The sequence below is a fragment of the Panulirus ornatus genome, chromosome 28 (genome assembly GCF_036320965.1).
Source record: "Panulirus ornatus isolate Po-2019 chromosome 28, ASM3632096v1, whole genome shotgun sequence".
Taxonomy (NCBI): Eukaryota; Metazoa; Arthropoda; class Malacostraca; order Decapoda; family Palinuridae; genus Panulirus; species Panulirus ornatus.
Genome location: NC_092251.1, coordinates 7,918,313 through 7,946,030, shown reverse-complemented (window position 1 = coordinate 7,946,030; position 27,718 = coordinate 7,918,313). Strand labels below are relative to the sequence as shown.

Below are 27,718 nucleotides of genomic sequence, written 5' to 3'. Positions count from 1 at the left end.
TTGGCCCCACTCGAGACTCCTCGAAATATCTCTCACGATAGAGGCTGTCAGCTTGAAACTCCTTGAGACGTTGCTTGATGTGAAGTTTTGTGGTGTCCAGTTTACTGCGCAAAGATTTTGAGATCTGCGTTCTTATGGCAAAAGGTGGGAACGAGCAAGCGATCTGGATCTAGCAGGCTTTTTCTTTTCATATCCTTGGCCTCTAAATTATTGTACCCCTTCTGAAGTTACGTCTCTGGTGGGCACTTTTTTAAAGAAACTATAAACTCTTCAGCACTACCATTAACCTGCTTCAGTGGAATGTTTCATTCTGTGACTCAATTCCTTACGAACATTCAGCATTTTGTGATTATCATATGTGTATAGCTCGGTATTTTCACTTGTTTACTGGATCTTAAAATTTCATTTTATTCCATATGATTTATCATTTATTTTTATATAAAGACAAGCAAGTGATAAGAGAATTTGGTATCTAGATAAAGTTACTTTCTGACGACTCGATTCACTCTGGCCATCTGAAGCGCCACTGCTCAACCTTCAACAGTGTATAGCAAACAGTAGGAGCTGACAAAGCCAAAAAAGAGGAGACGCAAGAATCGTAGGAAACGGGAGAAGAGAAAAGCGGATGAGGAGGAGGAGGAAGAGAAGGAGGAGGACGAGATGATAGACGTAGGTGGTAAAGCAGAGGATGGAGGAAGGTTAGGAGCTGAAAGATGGATGAAGCAGGGATTATAAAGAACAAGAAGAGATGTACTGCTTCAGTCGTACACATTAACAGATGGGCGGATGGAGGAGGGACAGGTCTCCATGGTGGGAGGGGATGATGAAGAGGAGGTCCGCAGCGGATGATTAACGAGGGGCAGACAGAGGTGGACCTCAACGCCCATTGAATAGTAATCTAGAGTGGGGAGGAGCTTCCTAGTACAGCCAGAGGAGGACGATAGATGGTGGTGGAGGGTACGAAGAGTCTGGCTCGAGAGAGAGGGAGAGGCAGTCTGTAGTGTTGGGGAAGCTGTTGTCGTTGTTGGGGAAGAGTCTGGGTAGCAGTGATTTGTGGCTGTCGACGTCTGCTCCCACCTATTGAAGTGATCATCCGATTTGTGTGTTGATGTTAATACGTTAAGCTCTGTTCCATCGCCGCTGGGGGGAAGGTGAGTGTCTCCAAGTAGTTACGAGGCTGATGTCACTCTGCTCGGGTCCTCCTCAGCCCCGTGGGTGGGGTTCCCAGGCTGATGACAGTCTGCTGGGGACGAACAGAAGCTGATCAGAGACGCGAGACATCACATAAAGATAAATGAAGCTTCATGTTCCTGAATTGTATCAAGTATCCAGTTCTATGATATATTACCGAACGAAGACGTGTATTGTACCGTAAAGAACAAGATTATGTTCTGTCTTAGCTTGAGGACAGGATGGTTCTGGCTAAATGAGGACAGTCAGGCGCCAGAGAGAGACCATCGCCAGTGGACGAAAAGCCATATATTGCTCGTTATCAAGATCAGGGTATCAGATGATATCAGCTTCATGACAGCAACCAGGTGTGTCGACTTCGAGAAGAATTATGTCCTGCAGTATAAGAGTACAGAGAACTGAGTATCGTTAGGTTATAGCACCATTACTCCTCGTGCCTTAAGGACTGAGCAGGCTGATCAGGGTATGACGAATGGATCGGAGCTCAGAATCTCATGAATGGACAAATTGTAAACAAACCTTCTCTACGGGATAGGAACCATCACGTCGCTCTTAATGGGGATGTTGGTCGGTAATGTGGGCGTATGACAAGGGTCTCCAACGGTTGGGGGTGGTGATTGACGGGATGGGGAGGTCAGAGGGGCTAGAGGAGAGGAGGCAGGGTTGATGGTACAACAAGGTGGAGAATACGTAGGTTGACTGGGGTTGTTGGAACAACACGCCTCCAGGGAACCGGGTTGTGGAGGCTGTAAAGGCATGCGAGATGCACACAGGAACATTTCGATGGGTCGGACTTCTGCCACATACTGGTACTCTGGGAGGAAAAGGAAGCCACGAAGTGGAGCCTTCGAAGTATAATGTCCGATATAAGCTGAATATATTTCTTGCTACTGAATTCTCCAGGAAATGACGTAAAGTTATTGCTACCGTCTGTAGTGCCTTAGGTGGAACCGGTGTTGTCAAAAAAAAAAAAAAAAAAGGTACATACAGATGCTACGTCCGGTGCTGCCGACAGCTTCAGACGACTAAGATCAAGAAGGAGGAAGAAAATGACGAGAGAACAAAGAGATTGTTAACCTGGACAACCCAAGGATGCTGCAGGAGAGCCACACGCCATCTTGGTATTGATATGATCCGACCTGCCCACCTCCTCACTAAAGAGAGAGACTTGTAGTACCACGGAGCTCTCGAAGTGACCCCCAGGGTAGAGTTAAGCACACTCAGTATGGTACACCTGGATGATCTCTGTGACTTATATGTCAGGGAGGACTATTTGGACCTTGTCTTGGGGGTAAGTGAGTTAAAACAAAAGTGTTTCTGGCTACAGGAACGTGCTTGATAGTGCCACAGGTTTGAACTCTTCACCTGTGAGGTACAATCCTCGTCCAACTAACACTTCTGATCGCTGTGTCATTTCAACTACAAGAACCCCTTCGTCAGGAGTGGACGTCTTGCATATTGCTCACCCAGAAGGTATGGCTCGGGCATTCTACGATGGGAGGACTTCATCGAGAAACAATAAGTTCCCCCAGAGTGTACCAGACCAGTCCACCTGCAAAGCATAAACAAGGATGTTGGCTGCAGCATTAAACAGCCTGGTATGCCAGGGAGGGGTAGTCACACACACACAACGAGCAGCAGGGTTCGAAAACAGGTCTTGATAACATGATAAGGTAGTACTGCTCTTAGTGTCCCTAGGACTCCAACGAGTATCCCCGGATCCCACTAGCATTGTAAGAACTCATCTAACATTCTAGAATCCCAAGCAGCGTCATCGGGTCCCAGTGGCATCCCAGGACTCCAACCGACGTCCTTGAATCCCAGCTGGTGTCTCTGGACTCTGAACAGTGTCAGTAGGACCCTGTTAGCATTCGAGGATCCTCAGCCACTCAGGACCCCGGCCAGCATCCTAGGATTTCAGCCAGTGTCTCGGCATCTTATGATCCATGCCTTCGCCAGGAGCCACATCACCCACGGCCTCTGCCCTTAGCCTCGCGATCCCCAGAAGTTACAGCACCCACGACCCCCTGCCCGGGCCTCAGCACCCACGACCCCTGCCCGGCCTCGTACAATAGCCACCGCCAGAACAGACACACACCTGGCCAGTAATGTTACCTGGGTATTGTCCTGCCCACGACCCCGGCCATGTCCCGGCTCAGACAAGAATCCTACTAATATAAAGCTCCAGGGCGGTGGGAAGACTCACGTCTCCTGGTGGAGAAGTAATACGCTTTTAGGTATGTCTGTTATGGGGGGGGCGGAAATGGAAGCGCTTGCTTCTGGCTTTCATTTCGAGGACGGAATGGCGAGGGCGGGAGAACCTGGCCTTGTATGGCCCATGTTGGATGTTTTTGACAAGAGGTGGACTCTCATACACGATAGATATCATAAGCTAGCATGAGAGTTTCGCTTGGAATTGGTCGACCGCATCTCTCTCTCTCTCTCTCTCTCTCTCTCTCTCTCTCTCTCTCTCTCTCTCTCTCTCTCTCTCTCTCTCGGTGCCCCGCGACGCTCACGTGGGAGGCGGGAATCTCTTCTACCAACATCCTGAGCAAGTTTATGTGGAGCACGTGGCCGTCCAGCGACTCGAGTTCACCCTGAGCCTCCCAGGAACTGACCCCCCCTCAATAAAGATCCCTCCCCACAAACCAACATCCCAGAGACCACCTCTCTCTCTCTCGCTCTTCTTTCCAGTTCCTCACGAAACTTACATGGTCTCTCTCTCTCTCTCTCTCTCTCTCTCTCTCTCTCTCTCTCTCTCTCTCTCTCTCTCTCTCTCTCTCTCTCTCATCTATCTATCTATCTATCTATCTATCTAAGAATCTATCTATTTATCTATCTATCTATCTAACTATCTCTATCTATCTATCTATCTATCTATCTGTCTATCTGTCTCTCTCTCCCCACCACCACAACAGCATAATGAGGATGTGTTACAGTGAAAATGGTGTCATCTAGCAGGACACAAGCTGCAGTGATGTGTGTGTGGGAGAGGCTCGGGAGGTCGACACTGTACCTAACCTGTCGCCTCAATTCGTCCTAGTTAGAAATGTGCAGGAGACAATCTAACTCTCGGGCAAATATTAGAATCGTGTTTAAGTCATATATATGAGAAAATAATCCTGCAACTCCTCACAGTGTATATGAGACTTAGATTATAATACGCTTCTCAAGTATGGCCATCGCGCTTAAAGAAGCACAAGGAACCCGTAGAGAAGGACCAGAGGAGGGTAATAAAGACAGTACCAGCCTAAAAAGAACTGAGTAACACTGAGAGATTATAGAGGCTTTGACTCTGTGCACCATGGAATAGGGAGGAGTAAGAGGTGACTTGATCACTACCTTCGAGTTTCGAAACCATTTTCATGTCGTCTGTTGTCAACAGTTATTTAATACAAAGGTAGAACAGCCAGACACCATAACTGGAGGTTGAGCAGAGAAATTGTTCGAAAAGTTGTGAAGAAATACTTTACCAGTATGATCAAAATCATGGATCATTCATAAGTTGTCATGAAATTGTGGATGATGACGGATCACTCTGTCCCTCTCCCATGTGCCATACGACAGACCAAACCAGTACTATCCCGTCCTCCCCTATCTCCCATACGACCACCTTGTCCCTCCCAGGTATCAGGGTCTCCACCGCCTTAGTTCAAACTCCGCCTCCCACGTCAACACCGACACACTCCCCTCCCTACCCACACCCTCCTTCACCATAAACACCAGGGATACAACGAGGTGCGAACGCCATCAGCATCATCAGCAAATCACAGTTAGTCTTCCTCATCAGTCAGCCCTAAATCATGTCCCTTATCAGACCTGAATCGGTCCCTGACGTGTCTTATCTCCCGTGATCGTAATGGAGTATAGGCGTCGTAACCCGAGGTCCTCCGAAGTGGTTCTTTAAGCGCCTTCTCCAGGTAGCCTTAGGATGTTGATCCTCTAGATCATGGTTATCTGATACGTAATTGTTTTTCTCTTCCTCTTTTCGGTGTCTTGTGTTGAGATGTAGCGATGGGAGGATAAAGGGAACACGGTTGCTTTTATTTAGGAATCTGTCGGTCTTGGAGAAGTGGTGAGACATTGGTCCAAATGAAGATGAAGATCCCGATTTATATCATAAATGATAATTTGTAGCTTTTCATACATATATACAGTGTATAAAGGCAAGGAAGTATCAAGATTGATATAATATATAAGGCTGGGTATTAGGAAATGAAGGATTTTTGATCAGCGTAGCTTATTTACCTCCAGTTGCCCATTTTCTCCACTCCCAATTACGGTTCCCCATTCCCTATTCCTGGACAAGGAGCGTCTCGTGCGCTCGCGTTAGAACAACCCCCCCCTCCCCCCCTCCTCCCCGTGCCTGCAACAGTATACACATTCTTCAGACTACCTCACTGTTTATAGTATGGGATAATGGCGGCTAATTCCAAGGCAACCGGGAGGGAGGAGCCAACAAGTAATGGTCGGCTTTCCATTTTCTTTAGGACCCGGAGGGCCCTCGCCTGGGCCCGCTCACAGCCTAGCCAACCTGCGAAACATTTCATCCCAGGATGAACAAAGACGTCACCCGTCCTGACTACTTCATTTTTCTTTTTTTTTTCTTCTTTTTTTGGTACAGAATAATCATACGACGAAGCATTAACTTGTGGAGTAACTTCACCTGCCTAGAGGTTGTGAGTTACCTGATGAGTTCAAGATCATCGCAATTTGGATGAGGATTCGTGAGGTTTTATAAAAGTCTAAGGAGTCGATGCTGTTGGTGATGCTTCCCCTGCTCGTCGTCCTGGGATGAGAACAGGCCTTGAGGCTCTGGGCGAGGGGGGTACCCAGCATGCCTTCGGGGATTATATACAATTTTTTTTTTCCTTTTTTTTTTCCTTCGTTCCTTCTCGTGTCGAGGGAGGTTTGTGTATAAAAGTCTGTTGCTCTTAACGACCGTCGCTTTTCGAACGATGGTTGGGCGGTGAGTGAGTGACTCCCTCGCGAATATTACCAAAGATCTTCTGACGATATTTGGAGTTGTCTTTGAATCTTTGGACACGGTGTTGAGGGAGTCGACCATATGTCATTTACTAGTGAGAGTTGCCGTGCGTCCACCATTCTCTTGTGTTCCCCTGTAACTTCTACCAGACAGATTATTCGCAAACGTCCACCTCGAGTGACCTTGTCCAACTGTGGGAGAAGGGAAGGTCTCTTGGGAGAGGAGGAGGAGGTGGGGAGGAAGAATGATGGTGACTGGGGTGTGGCTATAGAGGGAGGTTACGGCAGGGGGAGATTAACTGGGCGGATTTCTTCGCCCATCCCGAGTGATTCTCTTTTTATACATATTTTTTTTTTCTTGCCGTTTAAGGCAACGGCCAATTAGGCTCCAAAATTAATCCTCGCTCTTGGCCTGGAGAATTGGAAAGAGGGAATCTATAATGAGATAATAACTGGTTTAGGGGGAATATGACGTTGTTAATTCCCTTAAAGACTTCTTTAAAAGGTTACTGATACCCTTAACTAACTCGGCGTTTAGGTTAAGGTTACTGAATCTCCTTAGGTCGATCTTCTTATCTGTGTTCTGAGGCAAAAACCTCCTCTGTCTACTGACTCTGAACCAGCAAAGGCATTCACCTTAAGCCCTCGATGCGTGATATTGTCCCTGACGATCGCATTGCTAGTTCTGGTCTAACATTTTGACGATCGTATTGCTGGTTCTGGTCTAACATTTTGTCCCACCTGAAATCTACTAGGACTGTTCCATTATGGATATAGATGTTATATAACTGAAGCTTTGATAAGAATGCATCAAGAGCTAATGAGTCCAGTTCCAGGGAGATGGAAATGTGGTATTTAAGATGTCTTTATGATGATAGATGTAATTGGGTAGCTTTTCAAGAACTGGTATGGATACGAGTGGCCTCCAACACCAGAGGGTGACAAGACCTCCCCCGTCACTCACCACCACGTCACTCATTCTCCCGTCACTCACCACCATCCCCCAGACCCCACTCCATGCGTCACTCACTCCCTCCTCCTCGTCACTCATCAGCAGCCTAGAGACCAATCCATTCGTCACTCAGTCGTCGTCACTCACAAACAGCCCTGGGCCCCGCTTCGTGCGTCACTCACAAACAGCCCTGGGCCCGGCTTCGTGCGTCACTCATAAACAGCCCTGGGCCCGGCTTCGTGCGTCACTCAATGAGGAATGCGTACGGTACATTTCCCCTGTCATTAATGATTCACCGCCATGCATGCTGTAATTTGACGAATGCTGGGAATCGAACCCTGCGCTTAAGAAGCGTCGTGAAACTGCAGGCTAAGAAGGTCCCCTGCCCTTCTGACCTCATGGGAAACCCGACATCACCACCAGTGGATTAACGTGGGTGATTTCATTTCGTCTTGTTATTATAAAGAGTAAAAAAAAATACGTTGGTTTCAGGGACTGGCTGTTGGGTGGGTCTATCCATCCATTGCAAGCTGTGTTGATGCCATTCATACACAAGTCTGATACTAGATCCAGAGTTGGGGAAGTTAATCGAAAAGAAAAAAAAAAGAAAATATCAATTGCCAAACTAATGTAGAGCTGATCTGTCTCGATCATTTTAATGTTATTGTACAAAGATGGGAAACTCGTGAGGTTAAAACCAATTAAGTGTGGCAGACACACAGAATGCGTCTGTAGATTAAAGGTTTCTCATAACATGCCGTATCCATTGAGAATTACATGTGTAATTACAACCCCATTTTAGTAATTAATCGAATGGGCTCACGGCATCCATCGCTGTTAATAGGGTTGAAAATCTTGCTTTTAAAAGCATAAGTTTCGCTTATATATGCACAGGGTGTTAGTTCGTGAGTCTGTGGAATACTCCATGGGGGCCATTGGTTAGAACAGATAATTGCACACCACAGATGAAGTTAGATCGGAAATCGTATCTTATTACTCGAAAAACCAGGCCAGAAGACCCCCAGAGCTTACGGTGCTAAAGAATGTTTTGGAGTAGACCTACGATGAACCGCGCAGGTAGACCTACGGTGAACCGCGCAGGTAGACCTACGGTGAACCGCGCCGGTAGACCTACGGTAAACTGCGCAGGTAGACCTACAGTGAACCGCGCAGGTAGACCTACGGTAAACTGCGCAGGTAGACCCAAGCAGAGCACGACCATTAAGCTTGGAAGGTAGAAAAAAAGGTAAAATTTAGCTGTTTCTAGTCTTCTAAGATTTCTAAAAGATATATCCCTTCGACTAGAAATTTCCCTCAATTTATAATGAATTTTCGTAGCTTGTGTAGTAGAACACTGCCGTCATTCTGAACCCCATGCTGGAAAAAAGATGAAAATGTAGTAAGAGTGACGTCGTGTCAAGGACAAGCACACACACACACACACACACCAACAGGTATAGTCACGTGACTGACTCATCACGGGGTAGTTCGACCCGAAGCGAAAACCACACCAAACCCGGGGTATCGGGTGGGAGGGAGAGAGGAGGTGGTCCGTGAGGCAACTGCATTTTATGGGTTTATACTCCGTTAGGTTTATAGGGGCGAGGCGCGGACCCCCAGCCCTGCCCGGTCCTCTAGGAAGACCCAGGTGGGTTCTTCGTCCTGTGGGTCTTATGCATGGTCGCTGAGACACTCCTTACCGGCCCCATGGTGGAGTTAAGAGCACCGGTTTTTTTCTCTTTTTTTGCCGAATTCCATCACATACTGGGCTTTGGGTTTTCCCACGAACTACGGGAGGGATGTGTGTGACTTCGACTGTTTGAGGATTTCTGGCCTCGTCTGACTGTATGTTGCTGTCACTACGTTCTTCTTCATTGCTACTGTTTCTCCTTTTCTCCATCTGTGACTGTCTGTAGTTCTCTAGTTACTACATTGCTTACCTGTGTGATTAGGTGGCTGTTTTGCATGTCTGTATTGGTTCTGTTTGGAAGTATGTTTGTTCTAGGTTGTGTGAGTGACTCGAGACAGACAGACTGACAGTTGTAGAGAGAGAGAGAGAGAGCTGAGGGGGGTCAAGGCTGAGGACACATCTTGATAGTGTTGATCTCTGCGTTTCCGATGAGGACGCCTCACAGTGCCGTCACCTTCAGGTTGTGGGGCGTCCCTGATCGCGATGCCTCTCACACTGCCATCACCTTCAGGTCGTGGGGCGTCCCTGATCGTGATGCCTCTCACACTGCCACCACCTTCACGTCGCAGGGCGTCCCTGATCCTGATACCTCTCACACTGCCATCACCTTCAGGTCGTGGGGCGTCCCTGATCGTGATGCCTCTCACACTGCCATCACCTTCAGGTCGTGGGGCGTCCCTGATCGTGATGCCTCCCACACTGCCACCACCTTCACGTCGCAGGGCGTCCCTGATCCTGACGCCTCACACTTCCACCACCTTCAGGTCCCAGGGCGTCCCTGATCCTGACGAAACACAATGCCGTCCCCGTCAGGTCGTGGAGCGGCAGTCGGAATTTCCTCTATGTAATTTGGAGGAGCCGAGACCAGTTAGTCCTTCGTGATGATTTCCCTCCGCAGCGGAAGCTGGTTATTATGATGTTTACCTCGCGTAGTTTCCTCAGGAGTGTGTGTGTGTGTGTGTGTGTGTGTGTGTGTGTGTGTGTGTGTGTGTGTGTGTGTGTGTGTGTGTGTATGGAGGTGGCATGGGATGGATAGCTGTTGGGGAGCGTAGGGAAGAGAAAGGAGGCAGTAATTGATAGACGTGTAGGAAGTTGTTTTGTGATCTGCAGAACGGAAGAAGGGGCACTTGTGTGTGTGTGTGTGTGTGTGTGTGTGTGTGTGTGTGTGTGTGTGTGTGTGTGTGTGTGTGTGTGTGTCTGGCAGATTCAAAGCAAAAAGCTATTCATATAAACTTTCTCCAGTATTTTGAACCAGAAAACTTCATCCCCACAAAAAAGAAAAGAAGTTTACTTTTCAGGACATTCTTAAAGCTCATACTTCTCACTCTCTTAAAGGAACAAAGCTCCCCTACTTCGCCCCTTACACTCCCAGCACCCTTGTCCTCCTCCACCCCTCCACCCTCCAAGTCTTAAGAGGTTGGGGGCTGGGTGAATGTGTGTGTGTGTGGGGGAGGGGGGTCGAGAGAGAGAGAGAGAGAGGTAGGGAGGTACCTACTTCATTTGACCTGTTTGTTCGCTGTGGAAAGGGAAAATAGAAAAGAAAAAAATGTCCACACAAGGACGAAATGTGAAAATCACAGCCATTCCGAACGTCATCACCGAGGACGTCTTAAAGGTCTTTTCTCACGCGAAGAAGGAAGAGGAGGAGGAGGAGGAGGAGCTGGTAATGCCTTCAGTGTATTCTGCCTGGTAAGGCTGGAGTTCATCGCTGAGGGCTTTCCCCTGGCCTTGAGCTCCTAGAGAAGCATTGATGCGTCTGTAAAGGTCACGATTGATTCGATGTTCGTCAGGAGATGTGTGTGGGTTGAACGTGCTCTCTGTTGCCCCCTCTAAGACCGTGGCGCAGGTGAGGATACAGAGTGATCTAGGGGTCGCGAGTGGTTTGGGTCGCTCGTAATGTTCCCACTGGGTACGAGAGAATGCACTTACTTGAAGAGAACCTTTTAACCCAGGTAGTATAACCGTTCCTACACCTGTTCCTCTTCCTTCACGAGTGCAGTTTCTTCAAGGAATTCCCTCTTGGTCTTCCCACAGCACAGGGTGTGTTTTCCTAGTCCCTCCTCCCCATCGCCTCCTTCTCCTTTACCGTAAGACGATACGCAACTAATTCTCACGTTATGTTTCGGAGGTCAGACACTGGGCGAGGGTCACTCTCAGAGCGCTGCCCACATACCACACTCTCCACATTTTCTATTACTCGTGTATTTTTAAGGTGGGGGAAGGGTGGGTCACAATGACATTTTAAAAAGAGAAGGCTTGAGAGAAAGCTTTAGTTTGGTCGTGCTAAGGTTTCAGTTACACCACTGAGCCGTGTGTGTGTGTGTGTGTGTGTGTGTGTGTGTGTGTGTGTGACATCTGTGTTTTGGCAGGTGACGCTGCTCTGAGGAGGATCTTCCGCGATGTTGTTTTAAGAAATAACACAAGAGGGAAAGGGGAGGAAAACTCACGACTCGCCTTCTGCAGTCGTGTGTTTAACACTCTAGCTCTCGAAAGGGAAATGTGATCAGGCCAGGTACTTCGCTTTAATGGTGATGAGTCTCATGTTCCCCCAACTGTGACGTGAGAGAGAGAGAGAGAGAGAGAGAGAGAGAGAGAGAGAGAGAGAGAGAGAGAGAGAGAGAGAATACTCATTATCTAATTATCATTTTGTTCATGAGTCACATTGTAATAATTTTTTTTTTTTTTTTTTTTTTTTTTTTGCTTTGTCGCTGTCTCCCGCGTTTGCGAGGTAGCGCAAGGAAACAGAGGAAAGAAATGGCCCAACCCACCCCCATACACATGTATATACATACGTCCACACACGCAAATATACATACCTACACAGCTTTCCATGGTTTACCCCAGACGCTTCACATGCCCTGATTCAATCCACTGACAGCACGTCAACCCCGGTATGCCACATTGTAATAATGTATTCATATATTTTTGTACACGGGGTATTACTACCTCGAGAACTGTATGAAATCTCGATACGGTCTTCTCATTCCCTATGTCAAAAGGCCACAGTCATGAACAGTGTACCTCCTAGAGGACAAACCATAAACGAAACAATTAAAAAGATCGAAACTATTGACAGGAAAAAAAAAAGAGAAAGAGGATCTAATGCGATATCAGCGTTCTGTAGCGAAACGAAAAAGAAAACAATAGACGTTTTTTTTCTTCATGGATTTTAACCCGTTAATTACAAGTGTTCGTCATCGTGTAATACAACACCCCCCCTTTCCACCTCCCCTCCCCCTCCCCCTCCCACCTGTTGTTCTTGTTTCTATAACCCGACGAAAAAAGATTTCATTGGGAGGCCATTCCTTTTCCCCTGACCACAAGACTCCCACACCAACAACCCTCCCCTTCCCTCCCCTTAACTTCATTTTCACACCCTTCGTCTCCTGTTACGACGGCAAGAGGTCGAGACAGGTTCCCAGAGCACCAGTCGCTGTTTTCGTCGGCCCGAGTCGAAGGCAAGGATTTCTTAATGACTTCAGGTTCTCGCTAGGGCGGGATGGCTGTGTTCTCTGAAGCCTTTCCAAAGGGCTCGATGGTGAGTCGCTGATCTAGTGGGGAGTCATCACTCATTGAGTGAGTCAGTGATGAGATCAGTCTAAATCGATAATTCTAATGTGATGATGACTTACTGAGAATGTTTAAGCCCGCTGAAGCATCTTATCCACCACCTTCCCACCATCAACTCCTTGCGCTTGAGAGCCCTCGTCCCTAAGTTGCAGTTCGACATCACAAACTCATCGAACTCGTAGGAGTTCATACACACCACTACGAGAGCCCCGTCATCACAACCAGGCCTGTGGATAATGACCCTTAAGGTTCTGTCATTAGCACTCGCAACCCAAGCAAGAAACATCCACTTTACACCTCTTCCTTGAGACTTTAGCTTCCTTAGTGTGCTCGATCTTGATAACGGGGACTTCGACAACGAGGATTTCCCTCCACTGTCTCTCCTCTATTTCCCACGACCCGTTGCCTAGATAGGGAGGGTGGCAGAGGTCCTCTTTTGTCCTCCCGCTTCCTTCCTCCGTACGGAATGTTTGTCCAGCCATCGTGGCCAAAGAGCAAAGTCAAGTTCATTTGTGAAGGCTCCTCATACACACACACACACACTCTCTTTATTCCTCTTGTGTATACACTTTTAAGGGACGTGTTTACACTTCCTTCTCAGAGTCCACAACGGCCAAGATGCCTGAGGATTAAAATGCTCGGTGGCGGGAGGTCATGTATCATGTGCTGTTGTTTGTGTGTCCCGCTGGCGTTTGGGATTTGTTTAAGTTCCGCTGCCTGGCAAGGTTAATTGGGTTCCCCGACTCTGTTAGATGGATGTCCGGTGCGTGAGTTGGGCTCTCTCTCTCTCTCTCTCTCTCTCTCTCTCTCTCTCTCTCTCTCTCTCTCTCTCTCTCTCTCTCTCTCTCTCTCTCCTCCAATCCCTCTATTGCTCACTCTTTTTCTTCCTTTCCTCCATCCACCTCTTTTTTGTCGCCCCTCCTCCCTCACCTTTCTCAGTCTCTCACTCGCTCAGTTCTTAAAACACACACACACACACACACACACACACACACACTGTCCTCTCTCTAACCTGGTCCGCTCTTGCCCTACCGGTACTCTCCAATCTCCTGGACCCGCCTCAGGGCCCCTGTACTTGCATCGCTCCCACCCGTGCACTACGCTACCCACAACCCTCCTCCCTCCACCGCTTACACTTGTACACTCGGCCCGCTGAGCCTCCTCCTCCCTGGACGTGCATATCGAGGCTGTGATTATGTTCATAAGATCCATCATTAAAGTTCCTAATTCTAAACAAGTTATGTGAAGTGGTGGTAATCGCAGTAGGTTTGCCTGGGTCGTGTGGCTGTTTGGGATGGGCATGGGCCAAGATGTGGGTATAGGCATGGGCTGAGGTACGAGTGTGAACATGCGCCATGGTGCGGGTATGGGGCATAGGCTGGGGAAGGAGCCGAGTAGGTGACATGAGCCTCAACATTCATCTCTTCCTCTAAACACAAGACGCTTCTCTGTATTATCATTCCCTTCTGACATCACAGTTTTCCCCCTCTTGCTAAAGCGACCGACATCTGCGCAGACTTCACCCACTCCGTCAGCGCAGGGGAACAGTACCGGGCATCGTACCACACTGGGGAGGGCGACAGTACCATAAATCTTCGGACCACACGGGATCAGCAGCAGCCACACGGCCAGTGCAGCTCGCTGGGGGCCGGCGTAACGGGTGGCGTCTGGAACAAATGAAAAGGCCATCACCTCCAACCCTCCTCAACCCCCGCGCTGCTCCCTCCTTCCCTCACCACCGCTACCCCACACCTTTCTTTCCTCTTCCCTTGTACACTGTCCCCTTCCCTGTACCACCGTCCACCTTCCCTCCCTGTACAAGCCTCCACCACCCTCTGTTCCTCCCTGTATTAGCCTCCACCACCCTCTGTCCCTCCCTGTATTAGCCTCCACCACCCTCTGTCCCTCCCTATGCCACCTTCCACCACCGTCCTTCTGTACGTCCTACCTTCCTCCGCCCACCGTCCCTCCCTGTGTAGCACCTTCCACCACCCTCCATGTCTCCTCCCGTTTACCTCTCCCCCAGGAATTGTCTCGCCCTTTCCTTTTCCACCTTTCACAAGCCCATCCTCTCTCTCTCTCTCTCTCTCTCTCTCTCTCTCTCTCTCTCTCTCTCTCTCTCTCTCTCTCTCTGCGGTGGCACACATTTCGTACACTCTACCTTGCGCCACCTGTGCCACAGGGTGAGGAGGAGGGCACGAATAATTCGACGTTTTTACGACAAAAACATACAATAACAATCATGGCTGCACGAGCCCCATACACTTACGAAAATTTGTCTTGACTGCTACAATTATTATTTTTTTGTACGAAATTGACGGTAAACACTTGAGTGAAAGATGCCAACAGAAATGAGCCAGAATACTGAGCAGGAGTTGTTCGAAACAGATGTAAAGAACTGCTTCTACGGTATGAGGTGTGTGAGTGCCATAAGTTGAGTGGTGAAACTGTAAATGCAGACATTTATAGATTTTGAAAGTTGAGTGAGTGTAGAGACGCATGGGACCCCCCACAAGTGTAGTGGAAGTCCCTCCCATACATGTACATATACGAAATTGTAGCTAGGGGGGATCTGGGGAGTGAATGTGAGCCAATGGAACTGTCTTTGACTGCTCCTGTGGTGGACGGATCAGAGCCGAACGGAGTTTAATTGCATGGAACCTGTGGATCGACCAGGGCCCGACTCACTAGGACTTGTACATAGACCACATCCTGACTAACTGGTGTCTGTACACTAACCGGACAGCATCAGTTTATAACCCGTTCATCTCTCTACTTCCCAGTCTAATTCACGACCTTTGGAAGGTAGCATATCATGCTATATCAACTTAAAGACGGGTGTATTGAGTCTATGGAATCGAAAATGTTCAAGAGAATTACTGAAAAGGAGCCACTTGAATAGTTCCCAAAAGTGATTTTTCACATGCCAAAAAATCAAACATGGAAATGCCTATTGCAAGACTACACCCACTTCCCCTTAGGGGGCAATTCCAGATGGAGGAAAGAGAAGCAATCTTAATAGTTCTATAAGTAATTCAAACCTGACCCGTCGTACGGGAGGAGGAAATGGCTATACAACCTTGAGACCTTCCCTTTGGCTGGAACTCTGGACCGGTCCATCTTGGTTGTTGGCGGTGGAGGGAGCAGAGTGTGTGTGTGGTTGTAAGTGACGTGGCAGTTGTGCGTTGCAAGTGTATGTTGAGGGTGAGTGGTGTTGTATCTGAGGCGGGGGTCGGGTATGGTCAGTGACCGGTATGGTTGTTTGTTGTGATGGTTTATTTCAGGGGTGGGTGGGGGAGAGTTGTGGGCGATGGTTGTGTAGACTGAGGTTGTATAGTTTTACTCTATTATTGGATGTAATGGCTGACGTCTCTCTCTCTCTCTCTCTCTCTCTCTCTCTCTCTCTCTCTCTCTCTCTCTCTCTCTCTCTCTCTCTCTCTCTCTCTCTCTCTCTCTGCCCACAGTACCACCCCTCCTCATCTGTCCCCCCTTCTTCCTTTATATTCTCTCGCCCACTGGCCTCCTCCTGCTGCCCAGTTCCCCTTGTGATTAATGACCGGTTGAGATCGGGATTAACACATCAAGTTATGAGGCGCGAGAACTAATGGTCCCCGCACCTTTTCTGACAAATGGCACGTCCCACAATGCCGCCATATACCACTGACTGCCATTAAAATCCCTCCATGGGATCGGATCCTCTTTTAGCCAGTTAAAATTGACATTGAGGGGGACCTGATCGTCCACAGTAGTGTTGATGTATGGTGGGTGTGGTCGCTGGTCGGGAGGGGCGGGTGAGAGAGAGAGAGAGATAGAACTTCTGGTGTAGGTTTATGCATACAGCTTTGATAAATGTGTCTCAGCGATGGTTCTATAGGCTGATTAATGTAAGGGTGTGTGTGGTGGGCGAGCAGGTGAATGAATGTGTGTGTGTGTGTGTGTGTGTGTGTGTGTGTGGTGTGTGTGTGTGTGTAGTAAGGTAGGCGGGTGTGTGTTTGTGTGCTTGTGCGTTTAGGAAGAGGATAAGAGAATAACCCATATATACAAGCTAATTGACATGAAAAGAAGCAATTAAAGATCACTCTGAATAAAATTCTGTGATTACTCGTAATAAGATTATTTTAATCTATCAAAGAAACAGCAATACGAGGCTTCGCTGATCTTGTCTTCCGTATTCCTCTACCCCTTGAAGTCGTCTCCTACCTTCACCAGAAACTGGGTAATTCTACCCGTTCGAAACACTCATTGAGATTAGAACTTAGAGGACTGAAAAATATTACTCTTTTCCATCCCTCTCAGTTTCATCATATTCCTCAAAACTTATACAAAGGTCTAACCTACTTAGATTAAAGTCATGATCTATCTGTTCCTATTTCTTTTCTGAAATGATATGCAAATCCTAGTTTTTCGATTAAGTCTGGTTAGCGGAGTTAAGTTTCCCTCTTTGGGTCTCTTAGTTAGGATCCCTAAAAGACGTTACGTCTCCCCTTGTTCTCTTCTGATTGAGGTGTCTTGCCGGTATGTTACAGCTGTCCTGGCTGGGGTTACCTGGCTGGCGAGACAGATTGACCTGACTGGAGTGTTGTATGGAAGTCCTGCTGGTAGTCCATCAGAGCCTCGCGATCGTAAAGTTCATCTGTTGTCAGAAATCTTATCGGGGGTAACAGAGGCAGATAGACTCAAGTTCTAGAGAGGAGGAAGGGATTTTGGCCCTTTGGACTTGGGATTCACAGACAAGAAACAACTCTGTAGGACCCACTTTGCCCTCCTCATGTCCTATCTCTTCCCCTCCCTCACTCCGACGTAAATGTGGTTCCTAGGGGAGGCAAGAAGTAGTCGGGAAGTCGGGCCTTTGAGCATAAGCCACAGATGGGAAAGGAAAGAGAAAAACGAGGAAGAACAAGATACAGGAGCGAGAACGTGACTTGCTTTCCAAGCCTAAGGAAGATGAACAACGGTGTATTTAGTCTACCAGTATGGGAGACTTAAATACCTCATGTATCTAGAATCCCCAAATTCTGGTAGATTGATCACCAAATGTATATAAAACGAGTACCAGAAAGTACCAAAGGTTACCAGGGTACCACCAGACTTGATACCACTGATCTCCAAGACAAGAGGATGCGGTCGACAGCGACCACAGACGACCATTACCCGTCACTGATTGAGGTCCAGCACTATGTCACTCCTGCAGGAGCCGGATACAGGAATATGTAAAGAAAAAAGAATATATATAATATATATTTATATATATATATATATATATATATATATATATATATATATATATATATATATATATATATATATTATCCCTAGGGATAGGGGAGAAAGAATACTTCCCACGTATTCCCTGCGTGTCGTAGAAGGCGACTAAAAGGGGAGGGAGCGGGGGGCTGGAAATCCTCCCCTCTCGTTTTTTTTTAATTTTCCAAAAGAAGGAACAGAGAACGAGGCCAGGTGAGGATATTCCATCAGAGGCCCAGTCCTCTCTTCTTAACGCTACCTTGCTAATGCGGGAAATGGCGAATAGTTTGAAAGAAAAAAGATATATATATATATATATATATATATATATATATATATATATATATATATATATATATATATATATATATATACATATATATATATCAAGTATTATAATGATGATAATAATGATAATAATAGTAATGATATTAAGAAGAAGAAGAAGCCTATTGATAATTATGATAATTAAAATGATGAGAATAATAAAGTTAACATCTTTCTCCTAAAAAGTAAGGTTCCGATGAGGGTAATTAAGAAGTATGAAAGTTTACAGAAGAGACATTTTTTTTTTTTTTTTTTTTTTTTTTTTTAACAACGAAATCGAAATGGTGTCCTTCTTTGAAATCATTCCATCACTGGCCATTTGTGTCGTGGCTGGGGTAAAGATCAGGGAGAGGGACAGCACTAAGGCGAGGGTTATGGGTCCTCACACGGTTGGTTGGCGACGTTTCTCAAACTCACTGCCTGATGTGCCATCGCACCCAGTTTTGGATGTCCCTAATGAAAGGTCGGGCAATATAGAACTTGTTGGAGGAACCGTGTTGCCCTTGATAATGCCAATCATTTTTGTGGGTTGGGAGTTCGTCAAGGGGGAACCACCTCTCAGCTCTCTTATCTCCCATTTGCTGCCTTGGGTAAACTTGGTGTCAAGAGGGACTCCTGGTATGATGTAAAGCCGGACAGTATGAGGACCTATTTGTCTTTCCAAATAATGATTCACGTCCAGCTTAGCGGAAATATCGAAACCAGTTTCCTCCAAGACCTCTCGTACTGCGCAGTCCTCAGGGGATTCCCCATCTTCAATTTTGCCTTTTGGAAATCCCCATTTTCTACATTTTTGTGCCTGGACTAGGAGGACTTGGGAATGGTCATCACTGATCATTATGGCACCATATGTAGGTATGTGGGTTTTATACTCCTTGTAGTATAATATATGGCTGCGGAGATCACCAGGGGGTGGGGATATCTGTGGGTGACTAACAAGTTGTTCTCCAAATGAGAAGATGTCTATTTTCTGGTCTTGCCGGGTTTCTGCACACTCTTCAATGTAATACCAACGGGCCTGCTGGAGACGGTAGCAAAATCGGTACACATCCTTTAGCTCGGATTCTGGTGCATCCCGGAAGAATCGAGCATAGATATGGTCCATCACCTCCTTGGGTCTCTTAGTTAGGATCCCTAAAAGACGTTACGTCTCCCCTTGTTCTCTTCCGATTGAGCTGTCTTGCCGGTATGTTACAGCTGTCCTGGCTGGGGTTACCTGGCTGGCGAGACAGATTGACCTGACTGGAGTGTTGTATGGAAGTCCTGCTGGTAGTCCATCAGAGCCTCGCGATCGTAAAGTTCATCTGTTGTGGGTATTCCCTCAAAGGCCCAGTCCTCTGTTCTTAACGCTACCTTGCTAACGCGGGAAATGGCGAATAGTTTGAAAGAAAGATATATATATATATATATATATATATATATATATATATATATATATATATATATATATATATATATATATATATACACACGTAGATAAGAGTGAAGTTAGAATATGGTGAAAGTAAAGGTTATTGTGAAAATGAGGATTGCTTTAAGATGATACATACAGTAAAAGAAGAGGGTATATTGATGAAAGTGAAGTTAAGAGTGTAATGAAGTGGACTTACAGCTGAATCTTGAGTGTACAGTGAATACAATTGTTTAGTTAGGATGAGGTGCAGTGAAACTGAACATGTAGTGAAGTGGAGGGCATGATATAGATAGTGGTGTTGTGGTCATGGTCTAAAGGTTTTAAAGGTGTAGTGAAGATGAAAGTGCAATACTAATCAGGTTGTAGGGAACTTAAGGGTATATAGATGATAAGGTGTAGTGAAGATGTGCAGTGGTAATGAAGGTCTAGAGAGAATGAAGGTGTAGTGAAGATAAAAGTGCAATACAAATCAGTTTGTAGGGAACATAAGGGTATAAAGATGATAAGGTGTAGTGAAGATGTGTAGTGGTAATGAAGGTCAAGAGAGAATGAAGGTGTAGTGAAGATAAAAGTGCAATATAAACCAGTTTGTTGGGAACAGAAGGGCATACAGATGATAAGGATGTAGTGAAGATATAAGTTAGTGAAAATTTATTTGTAGAAGGGAAAATGTAGTTTATTTGACACGAGGGTGTAGGGAAGATGGCCTTTTAACACGAAACCCCTCGATCCCCTAGTATGATCCAAGCAAGATGTAAATCTCGGCTACATACCCGCAGAAGAAACTGGTAATAATAACAGCAACAATTATTAAATTGTCATTTTAATTTTATAATCAGATGATTACATGAAGTGGGTCTCCAGGCAGACACTGTGCACGGTATAGAGTGTACAGTGGGTGCATTACATGGACATAGGGGGATTATACGTGGACCCAAGTGGGAGCCAGGGTAACTGCAGCATTGTGTACTAACACATGTTCAGTCATCAACACATACTTCACAAAGGTGAAGAGCGAGTATTGCGCGACGGGGTTCACGCCAGGAAGACCCGGGTGTTCGTCTAGCTTAAGATCGTATAGCACTTCGGTGTTTCTAACTTAAGTGGACCCTTCAACTTCCAGTGCATATCATTAAGGTTTAATTCGTGGTCATTCAAAATCTTTCTCCCTATTTCTTGTTTGACAGTTTAGAGGTTTTATCCTACGCACACACATACACACACACACACACACACGCACACACACACACACACACACACACACACACACACACACACACACACCAGTGCCTGTGTGGGTGATTATTCTTTCCCTGAAACTATTTACCCGCACGTAAAATGTCCGCCAGCGGGAACTTGAGCGCTGGATAGTGTCTCACGGAATTGGGACACACGACATCGGTGATGTGGCCGGAATCAGTGCAGGGGAAATTCCTAGTGGGAGGGAGGACCAAGGCGAAGGCGGTGTGAATAGACTTGGGGGAGAGCGTAGAGGTGGTGGTGGAGTGGACGGGGCATGGAAGATTGAAATAGATCGACGACTGAGTGAAGTGACTGAGTGAAGTGACTGAGTGAGTTGCGTTCCCGAAAGAAATTTCATCAGCTGTTTGAACGATAGGTGTTCTGGGTTTTCTCTCTGAGTGCAGTCCTGTTTGCTACTTTCTTTGATTCACTAGTGCAAGAACCACTTGCAGCATTTAGTGTGATGTATATATAAGCTACGTGTGTGCCAGTGTCTAGTGAGTATGGTTATGATTTGTTGCCACTGTCACCTCCCGGGTGTTCTGTGAGGAGGAGAGCGATGTGTAGAGGGTTGGTGGACGGGAAAGACTTGGTATGTGGAGGTAATATGGTATGAATGGACTTGGTGTTTAAGGGTCATGATGCGTGTGAGAGCCCTGAGCGGAGGGAACTCGAGTCCCGGTGTGCTTGTAATGTATATGTTAATGAAGAATCTACCTGTCATTTATTGCCTGGCCTAAGCCTCTGTCTTTATGAATAATTTATTCGTTGACCGGGACGACATCTTAACGTTACATCAGTTGTAGGTTGTAAGACTTTGTTCTCGTGCACATTCAGTCCCTGTAGCACCTACCCTCCTAGGCTATCTTACAGACCCTCCCTTAGGCTCTCGTCTTCACCGTCAGGTATATCGACACCCCTCTTCTCTTCACGTCCAGATTCGTTTACTCTTGTGTGAATTTTGCTTTCCTAAAGACATTTCCCAACCCCTGAAAAAATTTCCTATGGGCCCCCCTTCCTCTTCCTCTTCGTAACACCTTCATAACCCTTGGTACGCAGCAGGATTTTAGTTAAGGATTGCTAACTTCTCTCTCAGGTTATGATGGTCTTCCCTTGAGCCCTTCTCCACCAGCCTATCTCTCCCTCCCTTCAACCACTTTTAGGCCGCCATACGTACATTCGTTTACCCCCCCCCCCCCAAGTCCTCCTTCCCAATGGGTTGGCAAAGGGTCGCTGGAGAAAGGAATTCGATGGAATCTGAAGGGGAAGAGTTAATGGCATGGAAAGTAACGATGAAAAGGTTACGGTGAAGATACAAGCAGTTGGGTCTTTTGTTGTGGTAGGGAGGCGCTAGGGAGCCGTGAGGTGTGGCAGGACGTAGGCGAGAGGTGTGTGTGTGTGTGTGCGTGTGTGTGTGTGTGTGTGTGTGTCGACTTTGCGTTACGACCGCGGGTGACAACCCACGCTAACGACGTAGCCAAATCTTAAACTAACAGAAGAATATCCCATTTGTATCTCTCGATGACTCTCTCTCTCTCTCTCTCTCTCTCTCTCTCTCTCTCTCTCTCTCTCTCTCTCTCTCTCTCTCTTCATCTATCTAACTATCTAGTACTTTCTTTTACTTTATATATATATATATATATATATATATATATATATATATATATATATATATATATATATATATATATATATATATATATGAGAACTTATGATTCTTAAAATTGTGATTATGTATACGTATTGCATCCATCGCATTTCATTTAATCAGGCGATCTTTCTCATTCCATCATTTCCATCTACCTTCGCGTCTCTCTCTGTCCCATTTAATGGACCGGTCCTACAATCTCACCCCTTCCAACCCCACCACCTGCTGGACCAGGCTCATCCACCCTGAGGAATTTTCTGCGTCTTTTGTCCATTGTGAAAGGCCTCGTCCTGAAGCAACAGGTCCCTTTGGATGCCGAAACGTGTCCTCTTTTTCATTGCATATTTTTTCGTCTTCTTAAAACGATACTTGCATCCATTTCCGGGTAGAGGGACATAGCGAAAGACGAAAATTCGCGCCAACAGTTACGCCAGAATATAACAAAAAATAGCCAGTTACGAGGAAATGCGCCTGCAGCAGGACGGATAAGCCACCCCACCAGCTATTTAGGGTGGGTGGTGGAAGAGCCGGTGTGTCCCCCCAGGGTCTGGGGAAGCAAATACATTACCCCTTCAGTTAGTTTAATGAAGTTCCTCAGAGATACGCAGCTGGAAGTTTATGAGGTTGAACCTAACGTTACCCTTTCGTGGTAATCGGGTGTCCCCGGAGACTTTGCCTCATAATTTCAGCCCAGTAATACGAAATCGTTTATATGAACATAAGAATACATTACATATGGGAGAGCTTCAATGAAAAAGATCATTTAGCCAAGGAATGAATATGGCCTCCTTAATTTTCGAGATTTTAGATTTAATTTCTCTCGTTGTCCAGTGACCGAAGCATAGTTTTGCGAATTTCACATCCCGCGAGATAATAAGACGAGGTCCGGAGCTGGTAGGACTGCCTAGAGGAACCCCACGACGTAAAAGATATGATCTTCAGTTGTACTTCACCTGGTGAAAGTCAAGTCCCCCCCCCCCCCCCCCCCCCCCCCCCCGGGATGGCAGAGGAGAAGACCTCCAGAGAGGGAGAGATAGATGTACGATACATAGACAGAGACAGATTGAAACAGAAGAAGAATGAGAGTCAAATAGACTGGAGTACATAAAGAAACAAGGACAAAGGGACAAGCATGGAAGAATATCACTGCCTTCTTTTTAAAGGCTAAAACATATGGAGATGAAATCGACAGTGAATAAAGAACATAAATCAATTCTCTAAGCTCTGAAGTAAATAGATAGTGAAGGCAGGATGAATGCAGTCTTCAAGCGCCGTTAACGATCAACTTAAAAAAAGCTGCTCTTGTCTCGGGCAGATCCAGTTTCCTCGTAATATGAATACATACAGCACGTGGGTCCTGGCGTGACATGTAGTGGGTGGAATGTGCCCTGGCAGGTGAGTGGCGAGGCGACCTGAAAGAAAGGGAAGAACGGGTTACGAAGATAAAAGCGGAAGGACCAGAAGCAGACGAATGAAAGGGGGGAGAAAAGAGTGGGATACGTGAGAAGGACTTGTAGGAGACCAGCAGGTGACCAGAACTTCTCCGCAGCGCAGGGAATTGTTGCCAAGTTGAGAGCAATACGAATGGAAGGAGTAAGAAGTTTTACCTGAATTCTGCAACCACTTCCTCGAACTTGTATACTCTGTCGCGGCGTCTTTTCTGTTGCCGCGGAGTAGTTGCCCCTTAGGAGGGATATAGAGGCATTAGTAAACCGGCGGCGGTGGCGTCTTTGTGCCATATAACTCTTGGTTCTGCAAGGATCGTAAATTCTTTATCTATTTGGAGCGTCAGGGGATTACTGTGCCTCTCGTCCCACTACAGTCCTGTCATAGTACGAGGGAACAGAGCATCAAGGTTGAAAATCAGTCTTGAGTCACGGTTGAGATGACATCCAAGTATGACCATCTCATTATAACCTAAGATCACCACAGTCAATCTCCTGGTGAGATGGACGTCTTCCCTACCGAGAAATCCCTGAAGTGTCTTCGTCAGTCCGCTTTGTTCAGAAAGTCTCTCGCTCCACTTCAGCTTGTTGACTGTGGTAGGTCACTCCACGCCATAGACTGTGTCAGTCACTCCACCATACGTGGTACATCAATCCCACCACACCGAAACAGTACCCAGCCAACACCACAGACCCCTTCCCTTTGTGCTATGAGCCTCTAACTCGTTCTTGATCGTTCCCAACACCCGCACCTGCTGAGATTGTTTACACTTAAGGTTCCCCCGGAGGCACTGTTTACATTAGACCCGACCCCTGCTCGCATACCCAAGTTTCCCCGACCCCCTTTCGTGGATTCTCTTCAACACACACACTACCTCCAGGCTTTATGTAGCATCCCATGAGCATGCGCAGTCGTCTTCTGTGGTATTCGCATGACACACTGCCCCCTCAACATTCCTCCAGCGTGCCACCTCACTCTCCGACATTCTCATAACAAAACAGGGTACACTTAACCTTTTCAGATCCCCCACTCAGCCCACACAACTTCTAGCCCCCCCTCTTGTACCCTCTACCTCTATCCCCCGTCCTTCCTCCCTTCCCTTACTCTGACCCATTACACCAGCAGCCCTTCCTCGGCCCCCCTCCCACCAAAACCACCACTTTCCTCCTGCTGCGCCTGCGTGAGAATTTATCCTTGTCCTCTGTGATGTTGTTCTGAGGCAACCAACCTCTCCACTGGAAGTCGGGGTCCGTCTCTCAAGCTCGTCCAGGGCCATCTCCTTGGGTTCGTCTAGGTCCCCTCCTTAGGAAGTCCAGGTCCCTTTTCTAGTGTCGTCCGGGTCATCAACACACACTCAGGTCACAAAATGACCCCATCATACTACTCCCTCTATTTTTTTTTTCTTAACCACAAGCGGTCACTTCCACTTTTTGAAATGAGAAAGAAATATTCACCCTTGTATAGTACTGTATCTACATTAATTGTCACCTAAGTGCACCAAAATATACCCACATCCCCTGACACCAAAGCACATCGTTTTATAACAAGACACAGTCTGCACCCATGTACCTCTTCATCTCAGTCCCATCTGCGTCCTTGATATCACCAGCTTACATTCCGTTTTAAGCATATACACCCCAACTAACAACACACACCTACGCTCATTAAGTACCTCTCTATCCTTGACAGCACCTGCCAACACTTACATTACCTCTACACCCCCAGACAACACCCGATTACACTTCTTTGATACCCCAACACCCCTGGCAACACCCACCCACACTCCTTCAATACATCTACGGCTCTTGACAACACTCACTCACACCTCCTTACACGGAACGCTCTTCACAACTCACTCATACGGCACCGTTCTCTTCCCTCCGGTCTCAAGGGCTGCCCCTACAGCTATGCCCACAATCTCACTCATCAACAGATAATGGATGGCGCTTCTTGGGAGCGTTAACGAAACGCGGATCGACTGGTTCGCGCAGGTGTTCTTTCGACCATTCACGACCTTGTCCAGCTGCGGGTCCTCACCGAACTGGCCGACCCTAATGCTCTCAAGGAGTCTGGTAGACTTGAAACAAAGGCTTAGGGGGAAAACTACGAGTGGTGGATATATGCCTCAAGCTGTTGAATGAGCTGGGCTACTCGTGTTTAAGACTCTCAGTGGGACTTATGAACTCGTAACTAAGACTCAGGGATTTTGTTGTAACCTCTCAACTAAGACTGAGGAGAACTTGTGAATTCAAAAAGATTCAAGGGAACCGTGACCTCGTATCTAAGACTCAGTGGGACCTATGAACTCGTAACCAAGACTCCAGGACTCCTGTGGCTTTGTGAGACTCAAGGGACCTGTGTGTTTGGGAGAAGGTACACATATTCCACTTATTGAGGGACAAATGTCTGATTTTCATTTTGTAGTTACACCACACTGTTGAGGGAATCAATTACTTGTGTTTGAACTTTGGTTCTGTAGTGGAGGCTTTTGGGGTTATATTTCACTAGTGTCTAGAGGCCGAAGTAAACCTGGGATCCGATTCTCATATCGGACGTAATTCTTTCTCATCTGATGTATACAGACCGGATTAATGTAATTCGAATCTAATACGTCACCAGGCGTAAGGTAACCCGATAAACACGAACAAAAGCACATACGTTACCAACGTAATATGTGGCCACATCTTCAACTCGTCGTCTAACCTCCGTGATCAAACCTGCTCAGGCGTCACACGACTGGTGGAGCTGACAAGGGTATTCATGTACATCACTGACCGGTCGACATGATGCACGGTTGTCGGAAGAAATCATAGCCTCGACCGATTGCTTTTTAAGACGTTGCTCTCGGCGCTGAGCGCGAAGCGAACCTGTCCGACCACCCGAGGTTCATAATCTGGATAGTAGTCACTACGGTGAGAGGGATTCCAACCCTTCGCTCCCGTAGGATCCAGAGTCCAGATCCTCCTACAGAGACTTGAGAATCAACCAAGCTGAATACTCAACGTTATATCGGTTCAGCATGGTAGTTCCTCACCTCCCACGCGACCTTCGCCTGGCCTCACACGTGCTCAAGAGATGGGGGCTTCCTTACCAGTGTAAAGCTCCCTCCCCATGCAATATAAATGGGTAATTATATAGATTGTAACACAGCATGTTTAGTAAGGCAAACATATCTACTCTAAGTGGGGAAAAGTCTGTTGTGTACCTTCTGTATAAAACTCTGGTGGAGGAAAATGAGAAGACTGAGGACATAAGAGAATCTACTCCCGGCTGCAGAGGTACCTAAAATTTCACGTTTATATCGAGTTCCGGAAACCCCCTCATAGTCTGGGTTCAGTCATATAGTCTTGGCAGAAGCGGCTCCATCTCAGGGCAGTGTGGGGCATTGCGTCCCCCGCCAAGCAAGGACAGAACTCATGAATTAACTATACAGTAATGGAGGAATTCATGGATGCCAGTGTGACTGTGCGATGGTGGAATTCAATATACAGAACACCCACCACACCTGCGACAGAAGCTGATCAATGAACGCCCACAGGGCGGGGGCGAGAGAGAGAGTAAACTATCCATGAATTTGTTTTTCTTTTTCATTCATTCGTAAAAGATGTATGGCCGTCGGGCGATCCTTGTTTTCTTTTATGGCTTTTGAAAGATGGTTGACCATTAGAGTCATCTGTTCACGGAAGATTTTGATGCTAATATATTTATGAGTCTTGGCAGGTCCAATGTACCTGTTTGGTATAATTGTTTCCTGACTCTTTTTCAAAGCTGTTTTTTTAAGAGTTTTCGAAATAACGAGTTCGAAAGATCTTGATTACTACTCCCTCTTTGTACGGTTAAAAGGGGTTGGGTTATTATACATTTCCATACATTATCGATGTTATTGTCTAACTTGTGTCGGTCAGCGTCCAGGACAGGTACCCAGGGCAGGTGTTCAGGGCAGATGTGCAGGGCAGGGCAGGCTTCAAGGGCAGACGTCCAGAGCAGGCGCCCAGGGCACGTAGGGTT

General features: G+C 46.8%; 2 protein-coding genes across 4 annotated transcripts in view; one reads left to right on the top strand and one right to left on the bottom strand.

Moving 5' to 3' along the window:
• The window catches only part of LOC139757817 (uncharacterized), a 274,147-nt gene that overhangs the window by 227,391 nt on the left and 19,038 nt on the right, over positions 1 to 27,718 (top strand). The gene's annotated exons all lie outside the window — the stretch shown is intronic.
• Positions 18,343 to 19,065, bottom strand: LOC139757747 (m7GpppN-mRNA hydrolase-like). Its single transcript, XM_071678498.1, has one exon. The coding sequence runs from the start codon at positions 19,063 to 19,065 to the stop codon at positions 18,343 to 18,345; it is 723 nt and encodes a 240-aa protein (XP_071534599.1).